At 44.7% G+C, this 18321-nt stretch overlaps 1 protein-coding gene across 1 annotated transcript in view; it reads left to right on the top strand.

Annotated features, from left to right (window-relative positions):
* Positions 1–13719, top strand: part of LOC129534728 (S-adenosyl-L-methionine-dependent tRNA 4-demethylwyosine synthase TYW1B) — a 269648-nt gene extending 255929 nt beyond the window's left edge. The window contains 1 exon segment of the mRNA XM_055392702.2: positions 12508–13719. Coding sequence (XP_055248677.1) covers positions 12508–12729 — 222 coding nt within the window. The 3' untranslated portion in view covers positions 12730–13719.
* The last annotated feature ends 4602 nt before the right edge of the window (positions 13720–18321 follow it).

Raw genomic sequence — 18321 nt, 5'->3', positions numbered from 1 at the left:
TATGTCAAGAATGTAATCTTATGGTTATAGTTTTGTCTGTGAAAATGGTTCCATGGGCAACTGTTACCATGTGAATCCTACTTATTGCCAGTAAACTCAGAAGAAGGTGGCAACAGCTCTCAGCATTCCACTATTGCAGGCAATCACAAGTCTGCCCTTGTGATCTCTGCCTCTTCTTACCCAAAGAAGAAGCTATACAGTTGTAGCTACAACCGGCAAGAACAAATTTTGGTAAATCTGGGAAGTTCAAAAGATACCACTGTAATGAAACCACCATTGCAAAATTATGACTGAGACAATGAAAGAGATCTCACCTAACCGACTGCATCTTGCTTCTAACCTCCAAGCTGTCCTTCTTCATTCTTGGGTGTAGACTGAACTAACTTTGGGAGGAATTTAGTTTATAGTTTATAATTTAAAACAAAGATGATAATAGCCCTTCCCTAAAACAAACCTCCTTCTTGCTAGGGACCCGATGGCCTTTGTAGGACTAAGAAATTAGCCAAACGATTAGAAATTAGTGTTTAGGAGTCATGCAGCTGGAGGCTACAAGATTCTGACCCTCCCTAAACTGCCCCTAGGATGAGTGCTTGAGAAATTTTGCAGACCTTGCACTTGATGGATCAGCTGGCACCACCCAGCTTGATAAACTGGCTCTTCTGATCTTGTGGCCCCCACCCAGGAACTGACTCAGCTCAAGAGGACATCTTCAGTTCCCAGTGATGTCATCTCTGACCAATCAGCACTCCTGGCTCACTGGCTTCCCCCCACCCACCAAGTTGTCCTTAAAAACTCTGCTCCCTGAATGCTCAGGGACACCGATTTGCGTAATCATAAAACTCCGGTCTCCCGCACAGCTGGCTCTGTGTGAATTACTCTTTCTCCATTGCAGTTCCCCTGTCTTGATTAATTGGCTCTGTCTAGGCAGTGGGCAAGGTGAACCCACTGGGTGGTTTCAGTAACACTCTTTTTTGTAGTCTAAAAATCACCCCTCAGTATTCCAAAATCACTTCTCCCTCAGACGACCCCTGGACTTCCTCTACTCCCACACAGTTAACATTAATTCTGAGTTGTGAGAAGGTCCGGTAGCCTCTCTTCTTTCATCAGTACTCCCCCTGCTGTGTGGCTTGTAAGTATGATTGTATGTTTGGAAGACCCATTTAGAAAATAATAATTGACACTAAGATCACATAAAAGCCCTTGAGTGTAGAAATGAAAATAATATGAATGATTCATTTTGCATTAGTGTTCTTTTTTATTTTTGTTTTATTCCGTTTTGTCTATTATATATGGCCTTTGAAATGCTGATTGTGCAGATAGATGAATTTTACCCAAACAAAGGGCTGACCTTTGCCCTCAGCTTCTAGGAGGTGACCTCTAAGCCCTTGGAATGTCCTGCCTGATAGAGTACCTTTCTTTATTTGTAGGCCTTAGGCCACACCAGATATTCTATTATTATTATTATTATTTTTTGAGATGGGCATCTCACTCTGTCACCCATGCTGGAATGCAGTGGCACGATCTCTGCTCACAGCAACCTCCGCCTCCCAGGTTCAAGTGATTCTCCTGCCTCAGCCTCCTACGTAGCTGGGATTACAGGCATGCACCACCACACCTGGCTAATTTTTGTATTTTTAGTAGAGACGGGGTTTCACCATGTTGGCCAGGCTGGTCTCAAACTCCTGACCTCAGGTGATCCTCCCACCTCAGCTGCCCAAAGTGCTGGGATTACAGGCGTGAGCCACCAAACCCGGCCCCCACACCAGATATTCTCTGCCAACCAAATGATTTCATATGGTTGGGGCTTTGGGCCATGCAGTTATTGGCTCAACCTCTGGAGAGGCTGGAAATTAAGGTCAGACATGTAGCAGTCAACTGTGTCTAGGTGACTGAGCTGCAGTAAAATCTTTGGACACCAAGACTCAGGTGCATTTCCAAGGTTGGCAGCACTCTGTGCATATCATCACACATCCCTGCTGGGAGAAGTTAGCTCTGTCTATAACCCCTCTGCGATAGGACAACTGGAAGCTCCAAGCATGGAATTCTCCTAGACTCGGTCCCATGTGCCTGTTCCCTCAGTTAGCGTTAATGTGTGTCCTTATGCTATAATAAAACATACATGAATATAACAGCTTTCAGAGAGTTCTGTGGGTCCTTCTAGTGAACTGTTAAATCTGGAGGTGGTCTTGGGGGCCCCTGAACTTTGCACTGGTGAATGTGTTTTCCAATCCTCGTTTCACAATTTCTCATTCTTAACTGCAATATGGGAGTAGCTCTGTTTTCTGGGGTGATTGTAATGGCTAAATGAAGTGAAGTATAAAAAGCATCTAGAATTGTGCCTTGCCTATAGCAGTGTATTAGTCTTTTCTCACGCTGCTGATAAAGACATACCCGAGATTGGGTAATTTATAAGAAAAAAGAGGTTTAATGGACTCACAGTTCACGTGGCTGGGGTGACATCACAATCATGGCGGAAGGTGAAAGGCGCGTCTCACATGGAGGCAGACAAGAGAAGAGAACTTGTGCAGGGAAACCCCCCTTCGTAAAACCATCAGATCTTGTGAGATTTGTTCACTATCTCGAGAATAGCACAGGAAAGGCCCTCCTCCATGATTCAATTGCCTCCCACCTGGTCCCTCCCACAACACATGGGAATTGTGGGAACTATAATTCAAGATGAGATTTGGGTGGAGACACAGCCAAACTGTATCAAGCAGTTTCTTAATAAAGGCTTTTTCCTAAAGGTTCTGACCGTTTGCTTTTTAAATAAAGAATGGTAAAGTGTTACGTGGAGGAATAGTCATACAAACCACCTCCAATGTTGATGCTAATAAATGGCTTGTGGGGTACTCTTTTTTCAGCTCATATATAAGATTTCCTTCTCATTTCAACTCTTGAATGTGTAGAACTATGAGACCTTTGTATGATTAGAACTTTTTTCAGTGACTCTGCAGTATTTGTAACAAAAGCTGGAACAACTTTCAGCAGAACCTGGTTTGAGACAGTGGCTGGGGGCCAGCCGAATGATACAAGTTTTTTCTTTGTGACATTTTGAGTTTGAGGTGACTGGATCTCCCGTATAGATGAGTCTCTGGAGAAGTTACAAGGGAAACCGATGGCAAGTCAGTTCTTCATCTGCAACCTCTTGCCTGTAACTGTTAGGAACTAGTTCATGTAATGGGAGGAGAATATACTTCACTGTGGCAGTTTTATTTTTTTGGTTATTATTTTCTGAGAAGGGATGGAAGCTTGTAAATAAAATCAAAGAAATCAAAGGCAGAGCACACTGACTTTAGAGGTCTGCATAAAAAGCTTTCGGCTCCCCTCGTTTGCCTAAGGCCTCTTGTGCTGTACTTGAGTAGAGAAATAATTAACAGATAGTAGGCTTTTCAGTGCACTCATTGTTTAGACTGAATGCCAAGAGAAGTTGAAGTACCTTAAGAATTTGGAATATAGGCCGGGTGCGGTGGCTCATGCCTGTAATCCTAGCACTTCAGGAGGCTGAGGCAGGCAGATCACCTGAGGTCAGGAGTTCGAGACCAGCCAGGCCAACGTGGCGAAACCCCATCTCTACTAAAAATGCAAGAATTAGCTGGGCATGGTTGGGCATGCCTGTAATCCCAGCTACTCGGGAGGCTGAGACAGGAGAATCGCTTGAACCTGGGAGGCAGAGGTTTCAGTGAGCCGAGATTGTGCCACTGCACTCTAGCCTGGGCAACAGAGTGAGACTCCATCTCAAAAAAAAAAAAATTGGAATATACACTGTTTTCTGTAAGTTTTAGATAAGTTAAACAAAGGGAGTTAACTTAGGGATATTGCACACAAATAAGGGGTAAAACAAACAAACAAACAAACAAACAAACAAAAAACAATGCTCTGGCCAGGTGAGGTGGCTCACACCCATATTCCCAGCATTTTAAGAGGCTGAAATGGGAGAATTGCTTGAGCCCTGGAATTCAAGACCATCCTGGGCTGCATAGCAAGACTGTCTCTCTACAAAACATTAAAACATTAGCTGGATATGGTGGCATGCACTGTAGTCCCAGCTCTTCCAGAGACTGAGGAGGGAGGATCCTTGAGCCGAAGAAGTTGAGGCTGCAGTGAGCTATGATTGCACAACTGCACTCCAGTCTGGGTGACAGAGGAAGACCCTGTCTCTAAAACAAAACAAAACAAAACAAAAAGCCTCTCTTTGCAGTTTCCTTGAGAAATATTTGAAAGACATGACTATTAGTTCTGTCATTTTCCGGTTTGAAAGCTACCAGTAGCATGGGATCATGTAATGGCCACGGTCTCTTTAACACCCTCCAATTTGAATCTTGGCCCTTCTACTTCCTGAGGATATGGCCTAAGCACATCTATCACTTAGCTTTTTTTGGACTTTTGCTCTCATTCGAAAGATAGGAATGTGACTACAACATGTTTATTATGTGGATTACACAAGATAGAGAACCAAACATAGCACCTAGTACCCAGTAGGACACTTCACAAGGATTTGTCACTCCTGTTTGCCTGCCAGTCCTCTCCTTTCCTCTGCCCTACATTTTTTGGCTGAGGTTGTTGATGTGCTTTTTCCTTTCTTGGATGGATACAGTCACCACTATTTTAAACCTTATTTTTAGTTTTGTCAAAATTCTACATGGACAGTTAAAAAGTCCAAGTTTATTAAAAAACAAAACAAAAACAAAAAACAGCAGTTCCTTGTACCCTCCTCAAACACAAACACACCTCCATTTCCCCCTCTCAAACAACAACCACTTTCAGATTTTCTAGGTGATTCATTTGGTATTTATCTCCGTATCTCTAAATAGCATACTTATATTGCTGCTCGCCCCTGCACCCCCAACCCGCCATTTTGCTAATTATCGTTCTTTTTTTGAGGCGGAGTCTTGCTCTGTCCCCCAGGCTGGAGTGCAGTGGCACGATCTCGGCTCACTGCAACCTCCACCTCCCGGGTTCAACCAGTTCTCCTGCTTCAGCCTCCCGAGTAGCTGGGACTGCAGGAGGCTGCCAGTTTTTGTATTTTTAGTAGAGATGGGGTTTCACCTTGTTGGCCAGGCTGGTCTTGAACTCCTGACCTCAAATGATCCACCCACCTTGGCCTCCCAAAGTGCTGGGATTACAGGTGTGAGCCACCATGCCTGGCCGCTTATTATCTCTTTATTGTGTACCATGGAAGATGAGGCTCGAGCTTGCTTCTACCTTCTCCTGGAACATCCTTTCCCATTCCCCCACCCTCCTAACATACACATACCAGATTTTTGTTTAGATGATTTTTTTTGCATTATTATAACCACGTGAACACTGTTCACAGTCAAGCCATGCCATCTCCTGCAATTGCTATTTGTTTCCAGTGCCACCTTTGGTTAACTTTTATTATTTTCTTCATCTAGATTTCTGTGTTCTTTTGTTAACAACTCTCAAACTCTCTGCCATCTCAAATATATTGCCTCTCAGACTTTGAGATGCGTTGGATTTGCTATCAGGTTCATCTTTTTGAAGAAGTCTCTGCAGGACACTTACTTACCCACCTACCTTGGACAGTTCACTCTCTACCACCTAGTTCACAGCTGTTATCCTGAGATCACCAGCTCTGTCTTGAGTGAAATGTCTCTGGGATCCCGTGTTTCCTAAAATTACTCCTTCATTCACAGGAAACGCAACTTCTAGGAGATTCCTAAGAAACTGGCATGTAAAAAGTACAACTTTTTGAGACCTTTAATGTCAAAACGTGTTTTCATTCTCCCTACGCATTTGATTTGGATATAGAATTCTTGGCTGGAAACGATTCCCCCTTTGAGGTTGGACCTACTGTCTTTCAGCTTTCCTTGCAGTAATTGAGAACTCAAAAGGCATTCAGATTCTTAATCCTCTGTGTATGACCATGTTTTTCTCATTAGATCTTCTCTTTGTCTCCATTGTTTTGAAATTTCACTATAATGTGCCTCAGACGGTGTGTCTGGTTTTATCCATTGTAGACACCTTTAATGTGGAAACTCATGTCCTTCACTTCTTAACATTTCCAGAATTATTTCAATGAATATATCCTCTCTTCTATTTTTTTTTCTCCTTTCTGTCTAGAACTACTAAAAAGAAAAGTTTTAAATTGGGTCTTATGGACTAGTTCTTTAATATTAAAAAAAAAAAAATCTTTTTTGCCAGGTGCAGTGGCTCACACCTGTTATCCCAGCACTTTGGGAGGCCAAGGCGGGTGAATCATCTGAGGTCAGGAGTTCAAGACCAGCCTGGCTAACATGGTGAAACCCCATCTGTACTAAAAATACAAAACATTAGCCGGGCGTGGTGGCGTGTGCCTGTAGTCCCAGCTACCCTGGAGGCTGAGGCAGGAGAATCTCTTGTACCTGGGATGTAGAGGTTGCAGTGAGCTGAGATCATGCCATTGCACTCCAGCCTGGGTGACAGAGTGTCTGCGCCTGGCCACTGCCCCCAGCCTCTTTTTATTTTTATCCCTCTATCATGTTAGAAGTTTTTCTGAGGTGGCTGATGGTCATTGGTTATATGCTTGTATTTGAGAGTGGGAGACTAAAGACCAGCCTGGCCAACATGGTGCAACCCCATCTCTTCAAAAAATACAAAAATTAGCTGGGTATGGTGGTGCACGCCTGTAATCCCAGCTACTCAGGAGGCTGAGGCAGGAGAATCACTTGAACCCGAGAGCTGGAGGTTGCAGTGAAGCCGAGATTGCGCCACTGCACTCCAGCCTGGGCAACAGAGCACGACTCCGTCTCAAAAATAAATAAATAAAAATGATAATAAAAAATAAAGAGCACCCTTATGGTATGGGGTTGACTCTATCTTGGAGTGATCTGCTGGATCATTTCCTTAGGGAATCCCAACCTCGGTATCTTGTCATCTATCTTCTTGGGCTGGTCAGTAGGGTCTTCTCATTTTCTGCAGCTTGCAATGGTCCCTGGTGGTCCAGAAACAGGAAAGGAAATAGTTTTATTATGGCAGCCCTGCTCTCAGCTATACCTGCTGTCCCACAGACCATAGATCCTTTCTGAATTGTCTTCTGAGAAGAAACCTCTAAGCATCTCTCAGGGCATGGAGTGGGCAGGTGCTCAGCTGTGAATATATGCAGGGGGCTCAGGAACTTGAGATTCTAATCATGTCTTAAACAGAATATAAACCTGCCTTTGGGTTTTTGGTGGGGAGTGGGTTTGGTACCTCCTCAATCCATGCTTCCTGTCGGGGGAACTAGTGCAGCCAATTTCTGAGCCTTTGAGGAATTCTAAAGCATAATTTGGGCTGAATCTTGGATTTCTCTATTTGCTAGCTTAGGATTCAGCTCTCTTGGGTCTGCTAAAGCAGTTTGCTCACCCATCATCTTTTCAGCTTCTAAAAGTCCAATACTGTTTTCTCCTCTCCTGGCAGCTTTATTTTTATGTTATATATCTTTTTTAAATGTTCTTACTGTCATTTTAGTGGGGTTTCAAGAGGAAGTAATAGTAAATGCATGCATTTAACCTACCATCTTTAATTGAATCTTTTTAAACATTTACACTAACAGAGAACCTATGCCATTATTATTGTTTAGCGAAATTCTCCCTGTGTGAAAGATGAGAACATAAGGAGAACAAGGCCCCTTTGTACAGCAGTTTGATTCTTGCAGAGAGTGGGAGCCTGCATTGCCTCATCTAGCCAGCAAGGCCACAGACCCTTAGCAGCCTGGCTTTATTAAGTCAGGCTGTACCTTATTGCGCTTGTGTGTTTTTAAGATCATTTATGACCTTTTGAGTTTATTTGTAATTCTGCATAGATTCCATTCTTCCCTTACTGTTGGATTCGAGGGATTCTTTTAGCAGGGTGACGTCGTGTCTCAGGATACTTAACCTCAGATTTTATGATTTGGGGTTTCATGCCTCTGTTTATGCAGCTGTCTCTCAGCGCTGTTTGTGTGTCAGTCATACCAAATTTTGCTCTTTCAGCTTCTGCCTTTTACATGGAACACTTTGATTTTTTCTGAGCTGTGATTATTCAGTATGATTCGTCTCAGATTGCGCTGAGAGGCGGCACATGTGGTTCAGTTTTGTCTTTTGGGTCTAGTGGTTCTGTTCATTTCAGAATAACTTACTCTTAAGGACTGAATGTTTGTGGCCCCCCTCCCCTCCCAAGTTCATAGGTTGAGGTCCTAATTCCCAGTGTGGCTATATTTGGAGATGGGGTTTCAAAGGAAGCAACTGGGATTAAATGAGGCTATAAGGGTAAGCCCTGATCTAATAGGATCAGTGTCTTTATAAGAAGAGACATCAGGGCTGGGTGCGGTGGCTCATGCCTATGATCCTAGCATTTTGGGAGATCAAGGTGGGAGGATCACTTGAGGCCAGGAGTTCAAGAGCAGCCTGGGCAAAATAGCTAGACCCTTTCTCTACAGAAAATTTAAAAATTAGTTGGGCATGGTGACATGTACCTGTAGTCTCAGCTACGCAGGAGGCTGAGGTGGGAGGATGGCTTGAGCCCACAAGATTGAGGCTGCAATGTGCAATAGTTGCACCACTGCACTCCAGCCTGGGTGACAGAGTGAGAACCTATCTCTTAAGAAAAAGGAAGAAGAAGAGACATGAGAGGGCCCAAGTCACTTGCTCACTCACTTTCCGTGTACTTGTACCAAGAAAAGGCCATGTGGGACAAAGCAAGAAGGCAGCTGCCTGCAAGACAAGAAGAGAGCCCTCACCAGAAACTGAGCCAGAACCTTGGAATTCCAGCCTCCAGAACTGTGAGAAAAGAATTTTCTGTTGTTTCAGTCCCCCACACTATGGCATTTTGTTACGGCAGCCTGAGCTAATACTCCTACTTTGTCCTGCATTTACTTGGTCTTCCAGTTAGTTTTTTTAGACTTTGGGAATCAGAGCAGTCAGTTATCAGATTTTAGCTTACAGTTGTCCTACCTGTGCAACGGAAATTTCTTCCATTTTAAACCAGAGCAGAGTTTTAGAGTCAAAAGAAACCAGATCTTTTAGTGCAGAAGTTTTCAAACTGCATTAGAAGTGAGGAAGTTGGTTTTGTGAGTTGCAGCCAGCAGTTCTCTTATGAAGTGCATTGCCTGCAGTTTTGTGAAAGTTGTATTCCCAGCTTGTGTGTGTATATTTGCGTGTACTAGATTGAGATATAAAGTATATTTTTGACTGTAGGTATGGTAAAAAAAAAAAAAAAATTAAGTCCATTGTATTGCTCAAAGTAATCCTTTACTCTCTCTTAGAACACCCATGGCAAATGATCATGTTAGAGTTTGAGGGTGAAGGAGCATCAGGATTATGAACCAGAGGGGTCAGACTTCAGACCTAGAAATCGAAACACCAAAGGGACACAAATAGGGAAGAAGAGAGTATGGTCCTCTCTGTCTTTCAGCAAGCAACACTGGGATCCCGAAAAAGACTCCTCTACGGGGCCAAGCTTGTGTGATTTATCACACCTGTCCCTGTACTCCCCAAGTGCCTCGTACATAACCTCACCCGCTATACACGCTATGTTGTATTATAATTATTTTCTAAATGTATATAACTGGGCCAAGTCTATAGTTGGCCCAGTTGGCCCATGTTGATGGATGGATCATGATTTTTGGCCTCTTTTGACTGTCATGCATGTTAAATTACATGTTAATGTCATGTCAGTCACCCCAGGCTCAGTCAAGGGTGAGTGTCATGCCTCTGTCATGAATACACAGTGAAGCAGTCCCTTGTATTCTATGGAGCCAGTAGCAGCAAAATCCCATCATGTCTCAAGATGTCAGTAGAACAGGTGGAATTTTGATTCTTTGTATGGTCTTCTAGCTTTGTTAAGAGGTGAGGAAGGGCTGGGTGCAGTGGCTCATGCCTGTTATCCCAGCACTTTGGGAGGCCGAGACATGCGGATCACGAGGTCAGGAGATCGAGACCATCCTGGCTAACACGGTGAAACCCCGTCTCTATTAAAAATACAAAAAAAATTAGCCAGGCGTGGTGGCGGATGCCAGTAGTCCCAGCTACTTGGGAGGCTGAGGCAGGAGAATGGCAAGAACCTGGGAGGCAGAGCTTGTAGTGAGCCGAGATTGCGCCACTGCACTCCAGCCTGGGTGACAGAGCGAGACTCCGTCTCAAAAAAAAAAAAAAAAAATGGTGAGGAAGAAAGGCTGGGCCCTCGCATGTCCTGGGTGATGGCATATGTTGTTAAGTGCATATGTTCACAGAGCCAGCAGGCTTGGTGGGGTGGAATGCAGGAGGAAACTGCAGGGGCCATTATAGTGTCTGTGGAAGTTCAGGACAGTGAGGTCCTGTGGCCAGAAAACTGACAGAAACTGTCTAACACGGGAACTCTCTCACTGCAACCGAACTAACAGGATTTAGGAAGACTTCCCAGAGCAAAGGATGAAGGACATGTGAGTTAGACAGAGGGAACAGCTTGGGCGTCACGTGAGAGGACCACAGCTCACCAAGAGATGCAGATTTGATACTCAGACTTTACATTCAGGATCATAGGAATCAATTCTGCTGTCGGCACAGTCTCAGGCCGTCTGTGGGAAGTTGAGAGAAGCCACAGCTGGAATCAGAAGGTCAATTGGCTGGAAGACAGCGGCTGCGGCCCACAGGAAGGGCCTGCGTGACCAAGTCACGCCACCGGCGGCAGAAGTGCTGCCCAGGGAGAATCGATGGAGGTGTGAGGGGCCAGGGAAAAGGAGGTCACCTTTGACTCTGCAGTTTCGAGGCTCAGTGCCTGGGAATGACAGTGATTGCTTCCACAACAGTAGACAACACTTCAGGGACAGTCTGTCTTGGGAGAGAGAATGATGGTGAGATATAAATTTTACATCTTGGGTTGTAGAGTTCACAGGGCCCTTGAGGCACCATTTCCAAGAATGGTCTTATTACAAGAAAATTTCTTCTAATTCATAGAGTAATTAAACTTTTCCACATATTCAGCATTTTCCCCCTAGAAAGCTCTTAGCTAGTGGGTAAAAAATCAGATGTCATTTAAATTCAACATATTTTAATATTCTAAATTCAGGAACCTATGTATTTTCTTTTCTTTTTTTTTTTGTGGCTAGAACAGGAAATTTTTCCTTAGTTCATCTAGTTAGTCAGAGTTTTCTTATTTTTATTTTTGAGACGGAGTTTCACTCTCATCACTGAGGCTAGAGTGCGGTGGCATGGTCTTGGCTCACTGCAACCTCCACCTCCCAGGTTCAAGTGATTCTCCTGCCTCAGCCTCCCAAGTAGCTGGGATTACATGCACACACCACCACGCCTGGCTAATTTTTGTATTTTTAGTAGCGATGGGGTTTTACCATGTTGGCCAGGCTAGTCTTGAACTCCCGACCTCAGGTGATCCACCTGCCTCGGCCTTTGAAAGTGCTGGGATGACAGGCGTGAGCCACGATGCCCGGCCATTAGTCGAAGTTTTTTAAAAGACAGTGGCATGGGCCGGGCGTGGTGGCTCACGCCTGTAATCCCAGCACTTTGGGAGGCTGAGGCCGGCGGATCACGAGGTTAGGAGATCGAGACCATCCTGGCTAACACGGTGAAACCCCGTCTCTACTAAAAATACAAAAAATTAGCCAGGTGTGCTGGCGGGAGCCAGTAGTCCCAGCTACTCAGGAGGCTGAGGCAGGAGAATGGCGTGAACGCAGGAGGCGGAGCTTGCAGTGAGCCGAGATCAGGCCACTACACTCCAGCCTGGGCTACAGAGCGAGACTCCGTCTCAAAAAAAAAAAAAAAAAAAAAAGACAGTGGCATGACAAGTACTTGTCTGTTTATGAGTCAGGTATCAGCGCATTAGTTAATACATTTACACAAATGAATGCCAAACAAATGCTTTGAATTAAAAGCCTTCACAGTTCAATTAGTATTTCCTTCCAAGCCTCTTCAACTTTCTTTCTGTTTTCTTCATTCCAGGTCATTATTCCACCGTGACTTTTGAGAAGCAATTTTCTTAAGAGAATACAAATTGGATTATCCCCTCTTACTGAACTTAAATTGTTCAGGCTTTCCACTAATGAGATATTGTATCCATGTTAGGCCAGAAAAGCTAGTTTGAGTCATTTAGTTAGCATGTTTGAATTAGAAGTTATTGATGAAACCTTCACTAATAACTCAAGCCAAGTTGAGTCTAAAAAGGATTCCACGAGGTGCTGTTAACACAGCCTTGAAAATTTGTAACCGATCAAAAGCAGCAACAGCAGGAATTAGAATGAGTTTGAATTAGTCACATGGTAACACGGAAACATTTAACCCTGTGTCAGCGGGACTGCTTGAGATAAACTTGACTTGTCTTCCGGGCCCAGCAAAACTGCAGGCCCAAGGGAAAGGAAGCTCTCCTGTGATTGTAGCGCATCTTGCTTTGATAGGAAGTCATGTCTGGAACGTGGAAGAGGTTTTTTTGTGTTTGTTTTTGTTTTTGTTTTCTTGACGTGATAGGGAGAAAAGATCAGACTTGTTCATGATTTTTAAAAACATTCATTTTTTTTTCTAGGGATGTTTTTACTTCTGACTTGACACATTTTTTTCTTTCCAGTTTAAAATTGGTGGTGAATGGTGGACATGGATCGATTATAACTGCTTCCAGGAGCTCATCCAGGAATATGAAGATAGTGTTGGATCAAAAACATTCAGCGCAAAGGATTATATGGCCAGAACTCCTCACTGGGCATTATTTGGTGCCAGTGAAAGAAGCTTTGATCCCAAGGACACAAGACATCAGAGAAAGAACAAATCAAAGGCTATTTCTGGATGTTGAGATTATCTGATTTCAAGGTACTGAAGGACAAAAACTTGGATGGCCTCAAAAGGTTCTTGAACACCACTGTGATTCTCCAAGGACGAATTACGTAAATTATACTTTCATACAAAGGAGACGATAAGGCAGTAAACATGGAGACACGGGGGACAGCGTCCACACTCAGAGGGCCTGGGCCACAGCCCCGATGTTTCTTTTCAGAACTCAGCCCCTTTCCTGATTTTACTTCTAAGAGGAAAATTATTTTGGGGAGGAACTACACAGTCGTGATTAGAATTTAACTGATGGTTTTGTATTATAACTTCTAAGACCTGCCAGAATGCTAGGCCTGAGAGTGTCAGACAAGGAAGAAATCCCTGGGCCTCTTCCCCTTACCAGGCCCTTGGATTTCATGGAGCAGCCACTTAGCATTGAATTGCACTACCCTGAGCTAAACGTGTCTGTGCTTTCTAAGATAAGAGCTTGATCCCTTTCTTCTATCTTAAGACAGCACCTCCTGAAAAGAATCGAAGTTGTCACAACTCTCAATTATTTTTTAAATACTGCATAGATTGAGTTTTGGTTTATTACTAACCCTTCCCAAAATTGCATCGAATCTAAAACTGTACTAGATCTCATCCCATTCCCATGTAAATTACCACAGACCGCAGTACCGGGGCTGGAGCGGAGTGAGGCTGTCTGCTGTAAGAGGAGTGGCCATGTGAGGGCATGGAGTCATTAGTCTCACAAACACACTTTGGACTGAAGAGGATAATTTCTTTTTGTTCGTGAGGTCACTGTCCGGGCCTCTCATATCGTGACCAGACGGCGGGTCTCCATCTTCTTTCATTCCTGTGGCCCTCGCTGCTTTACACCATCTGTTCTATAAGGTTCAGGTGTTTTCAAGTTGGAAAGATCATAAATACTCAAAATTGTTTTCAAGTTAGCAAATTCTTTTAACAGTCTTTTATGCAAAAATTGAATTAATAAAATAATATTTTGTAAAGACTTGCAGCATGAGTTTTTTTAAATTTTTATTCTAATTATTGTGGGTACATATTAGGTATATATATGGGGTACATGGGATGTTTTCATACAAGCATGCAATGCGTAATAATCACATCATGGAGAATGGGGTCTCCATCCCCACGAGCATTTATCCTTTGTGCTAAAACCAATCCAATTATACTCTTTTAGTTATTTTTTATTTTTATTTATATATTTATTTTGAGACAGAGTCTCACTGTCACCCAGGCTGGAGTGCAGTGGTGTAATCTTGGCTCACTGTCACCTCTGCCTCCCGGGTTCAACTGATTCTCCTGCCTCAGCCTCCTGAATAGCTGGGATTACAGGCATGCACCACCACACCTGGCTAATTTTTGCATTTTTAGTAGAGATGGGATTTCACCATGTCGGCCAGGCTGGTCTCGAACTCCTGACCTCAGGTGATCCTCCTGCCTCAACTTCCCAAAGTGCTAGGATTACAGGCATGAGCCACCACTCCCGGCCAGTCCTGCAGTTCTAAACCCTGTTAGACCCACCTTTTGTAACTCTATCCTCTATTCTATGCTGAATTAAAATTCATAGATATATAATCTACCTACCCAGTTGAAAACTGGACACCTTTTTTTTTTCTGTTTTTTTTTTGGCAACAGGGTCTCGCTGTGTTGCTGAAGCCGGAGTGCAGTAGCACAATCACGGCTCACTGCAGCCTCAATCTCCTGGGCCCAAGCAGTCCTCCCACCTCAGCCTCCTGCATAGCTGGGACTGCAGGCGTACACCACTAAGCTCAGCTAAATTTATTTGATGTTTTTTGTAGACACAGGGTCTCACTATGTTGCCCAGGCTGGTCTTGAGCTCCTGAACTTGGGAGATCCTCCCGCCTCAACCTCCCATAGTGGCTAGGATTACAGGCATGAGCCACTACACCTGGCCACCGTACTTATTTCTCTTTGTTTTTTTTTTTTTTTTGAGATGGAGTCTTGCTCTGTCGCCCAGGCTGGAGTGCAGTGGTGTGATCGCGGCTCACTGCAACCTCCACCTCCTAGGTTCAAGCGATTCTCCTGCCTCAGCCTCCCGAGTAGCTGGGACTCCAGGCTCCCGCCACCACGCCTGGCTAATTTTTGTATTTTTAGTAGAGGCGGGGTTTCACCATATTGGCCAGGCTGGTCTCAAACTCCTGACCTTGTGATTCACCCGCCTCAGCCTCCCAAAGTGCTGGGATTACAGCCGGGAGCCACTGCACCCACCCCACCATACTTATTTCTAAATGGTAGAATCAAAATACTTTTCTGTATTGTTACATGGATCAGTGAATACAGGAAAGACCAATCGTTTTTCTCTCTGTACTCACACCACTCAATCCTTCACTTCTGACACCAAATTTGTGGGGCTTTTTGCTATACCAATCAATTCTCTGACACCAGCCGGGCATCCTACTGTTCAGTTCAATTCTGATGCTAATGAATTAACAAAGACTCCCTGAGTTAAGAGCTCAGTCCCAACGCCAGGCACCCTGGCTCACACCTGTAATCCCAGCACTTTGGGAGGCTGAGGCAGGCGGATTACCTGAGGTCAGGAGTTCAAGACCAGCCTGACCAACATGGTGAAACCCCGTCTCTACTAAAATTACCAAAATTAGCCGGACGTGGTGGTGTGCGCCTGTAATCCCAGCTACTCAGGAGGCTGAGGCAGGAGAATGGCTTGAACCCAAGAGGCGGAGGTTGCAGTGAACTGAGATCGCACCGCTGCACTCCAGCCTGGGTGACAAAGCAAGGCTCCGTCTCAAAAAAAAAAAAAAAAAAAAAGCTCAGTCCCACAAGACTGCGCCTCACTTCAGACACTAGTTGCAGGTAGGAGGTCCCCAGGTTAACCACAGCTTGTTTGACATGGCCATAAATCAGAGGTTCTTCGTCTGTAAATCAGAGGAACCCCATTCTTAGGTTCAATAATTTGCTAGAGTAGCCCACAGAACCCAAGAAAACAATTCACTTACTATTGCTGATTTATTAGGATTTTTTTTTTTTTTTGAAACAGTCTTGCTCCATTGCCCATGCAGGAGTGCAGTGGTACAATCTCAGGTCAGTACAACCTCTGCCTCCTGGGTTCAAGGGATTCTTATGCCTCAGCCTCCCAAGTAGCTGGGATTACAGGCAGGAACCACCACGCCTGGCTAATTTTTGTATTTTTAGTACAGACGGGAGTTCACCATGTTGGTCAGGCTGGTCTTGAACTCCTGACCTCAAGTGATCCACCTGCCTCAGCCTTCCAAAGTGCTGGGATTACAGGCTTGAGCCACCGCGCCCAACTTATTAGGATATTTCAAAGGATGCAAATGAACAGGCAGATGAAAAGATACAGAGGGCAAGGTCTGGGAAGATCCTGGGCAGAGAAGCTTCTGTCCCTGGGGAGTTGAGCTGTGCCACCCTCCCAGCATGTTGATGTATTTAGCAGTCTGGAAGCTCCCTATGTGCCATAGTTAGTGGTTGTTACGGAAGCTTCATCATGTAGGCACCCCAGCAGATCGGGGGTGGGGCTGAAAGTTCCAATCTTCTAATCATGTCGGTCCTTCTGGTGGCCAGCCTCCATCCAGGAGCCCACCAAAAAACAAGCCCACTTCATTAGAACAAAAGATGCTCCTGTAACCCAGGACATTCCAAGAGATTTGGAGCTCAATGGCAGGAGCTGGGTCAAAAAGCAAATATGAGGATAAAAGCTGCACCCGTGCTGGGTGCACTCAGGAGATTACAAGGGTTTCAAGAGCTCTGTTCCAGGTACCGAGGACAGAGACTAAATACCAAATGTATATATAAAATTATGTCACAGATGGGATAGTGACAAAGTAGCACAGAAGTGTTATCTTTCTTGAAGTCACTGGGTCTTTTTTTTGAGATGGAGTTTCACTCTGTTGCCCAGGCTGGAGTGTAGTGGTGAGATCTTGGCTCACTGCAACCTCTGCCTTCAGGTTCAAGTGATTCTCCTGCCTCAGCCTCCTGAGTAGCTGGGACTATAGGCATGTGCCACAAACGCCTGGCTAATTTTTGTATTTTTAGTAGAGATCGGGTTTCACCATGTTGGCCAGGCTGGCCTCGAACTCCTGACCTCAAGTGATCCACCCGCCTCGACCTCCCAGAGTGCTGGGATTACAGGTGTGAGCCACTGCGATTGGCCCAAGTCACCAGGTCTTTAAGAACATTTTTTGTTTTTAAATTTAATTTAAATTTAACAGATGGGGTCTCACTCTGTCACCCAGGCTGGAGTGCAGCAGTGCAATCACTGCTCACCGCAGCCTCAAACTCCTGGGCTCAAGCAGTCCTCCCACCTCAGTCTCTTGAGTAGCTGGGACCACCAGCACATGCCACCACGCCTGTCTAATTTTTCAATTTTTTGTAGGGATGGGGTCTTGCTGTGTTACCCAATCTGGTCTTGAACGCCTGGCCTCAAACAATTCTACCATCTTAGACTCCCAAAGCACTGGGACTATAGGTGTGAACCACCATGCCTGGTCCCCGCCACATCTTTCAGCTTCTGTTCAGTCCCCTGTTCTGCTGATTTAATGCAACAGACAGGGCCAGGTGGTCCAAGTCAGTGAAGCAGGGTCTCACTGAGACAGATGTATTAGTGGTCATTGAAGAGAGATGGAAAAAGTCTTTCAAGTAGGATGAAATGTTAGAAAGTAAGAGCTTATGTTAAGGAGCCCACAGATGGGCTCTTATACAGGAGAGTTAACAAAGCATCCAGTTGTTGGAAAGCACCTCGGAGGCTGCCCTAAGGAGCGAGGAAGGAGGCAGAGCATGCAGGACTTTGTGCTACTCCTCAACCTCTTTTCAACCACACAGGTCTGCTTTTCTTTTTTATGAATTGGTGTGCTGCTTAAGATTTTTTTTTGAGACAGTCTCGCTCTGCCACCCAGGCTGGAGTGCAGTGGTGTGATCTCAGCTCACTGCAACCTCTGCATCCCGGGTTCAAGTGATTCTCTGCCTCAGCCTCCTGATTAGCTGGGATTTCAGGCACAAGTCACCATGCCTGGTGAATTTTTGTATTTTTAGTAGAGATGGGGGGGTGGGTGTCTCACCATGTTGGCCAGGCTAGTCTCGAACTCCTGACCTCAAGTGATCCGCCCAACTCAGCCTCCCAAAGTGCTATGATTACAAGTGTGAGCCACCATGCGTGGCCTCAAGATTTAAATTGAACAAAGATATTTTATTGTTTCAAAGAAAAAAAAAAGCAAACCTCTTACCTACAGAATGAACCCTCCTGATTCCATTAATTTTTTTTTTTTTTTTTTTTGAGACAGAGTCTCGCTCTGTCGCCCAGGCTGGAGTGCAGTGGCACGATCTCATCTCACTGCAGGCTCTGCCTCCCAGGTTCACGCCATTGTCCTGCCTCAGCCTCCCCAGTAGCTGGGACCACAGGCGCCCACCACCACGCCTGGCTAATTTTTTGTATTTTTAGTAGAGACGGGGTTTCACCATGTTAGCCAGGATGGTCTTAATCTCCTGACCTCGTGATCTCAATCTCCTGACACTCATCAATAGATGAGTGTTTTTCTTTCATCCCAGAAAATATTGATGTATTGATTCATATTTAAAATAACAGCACTTTAAGCCCAGT

This window comes from Gorilla gorilla, chromosome 6 (genome assembly GCF_029281585.2).
Source record: "Gorilla gorilla gorilla isolate KB3781 chromosome 6, NHGRI_mGorGor1-v2.1_pri, whole genome shotgun sequence".
In the NCBI taxonomy this organism is placed as follows: Eukaryota; Metazoa; Chordata; class Mammalia; order Primates; family Hominidae; genus Gorilla; species Gorilla gorilla.
This window is presented reverse-complemented; position numbering and strand designations above follow the sequence as displayed.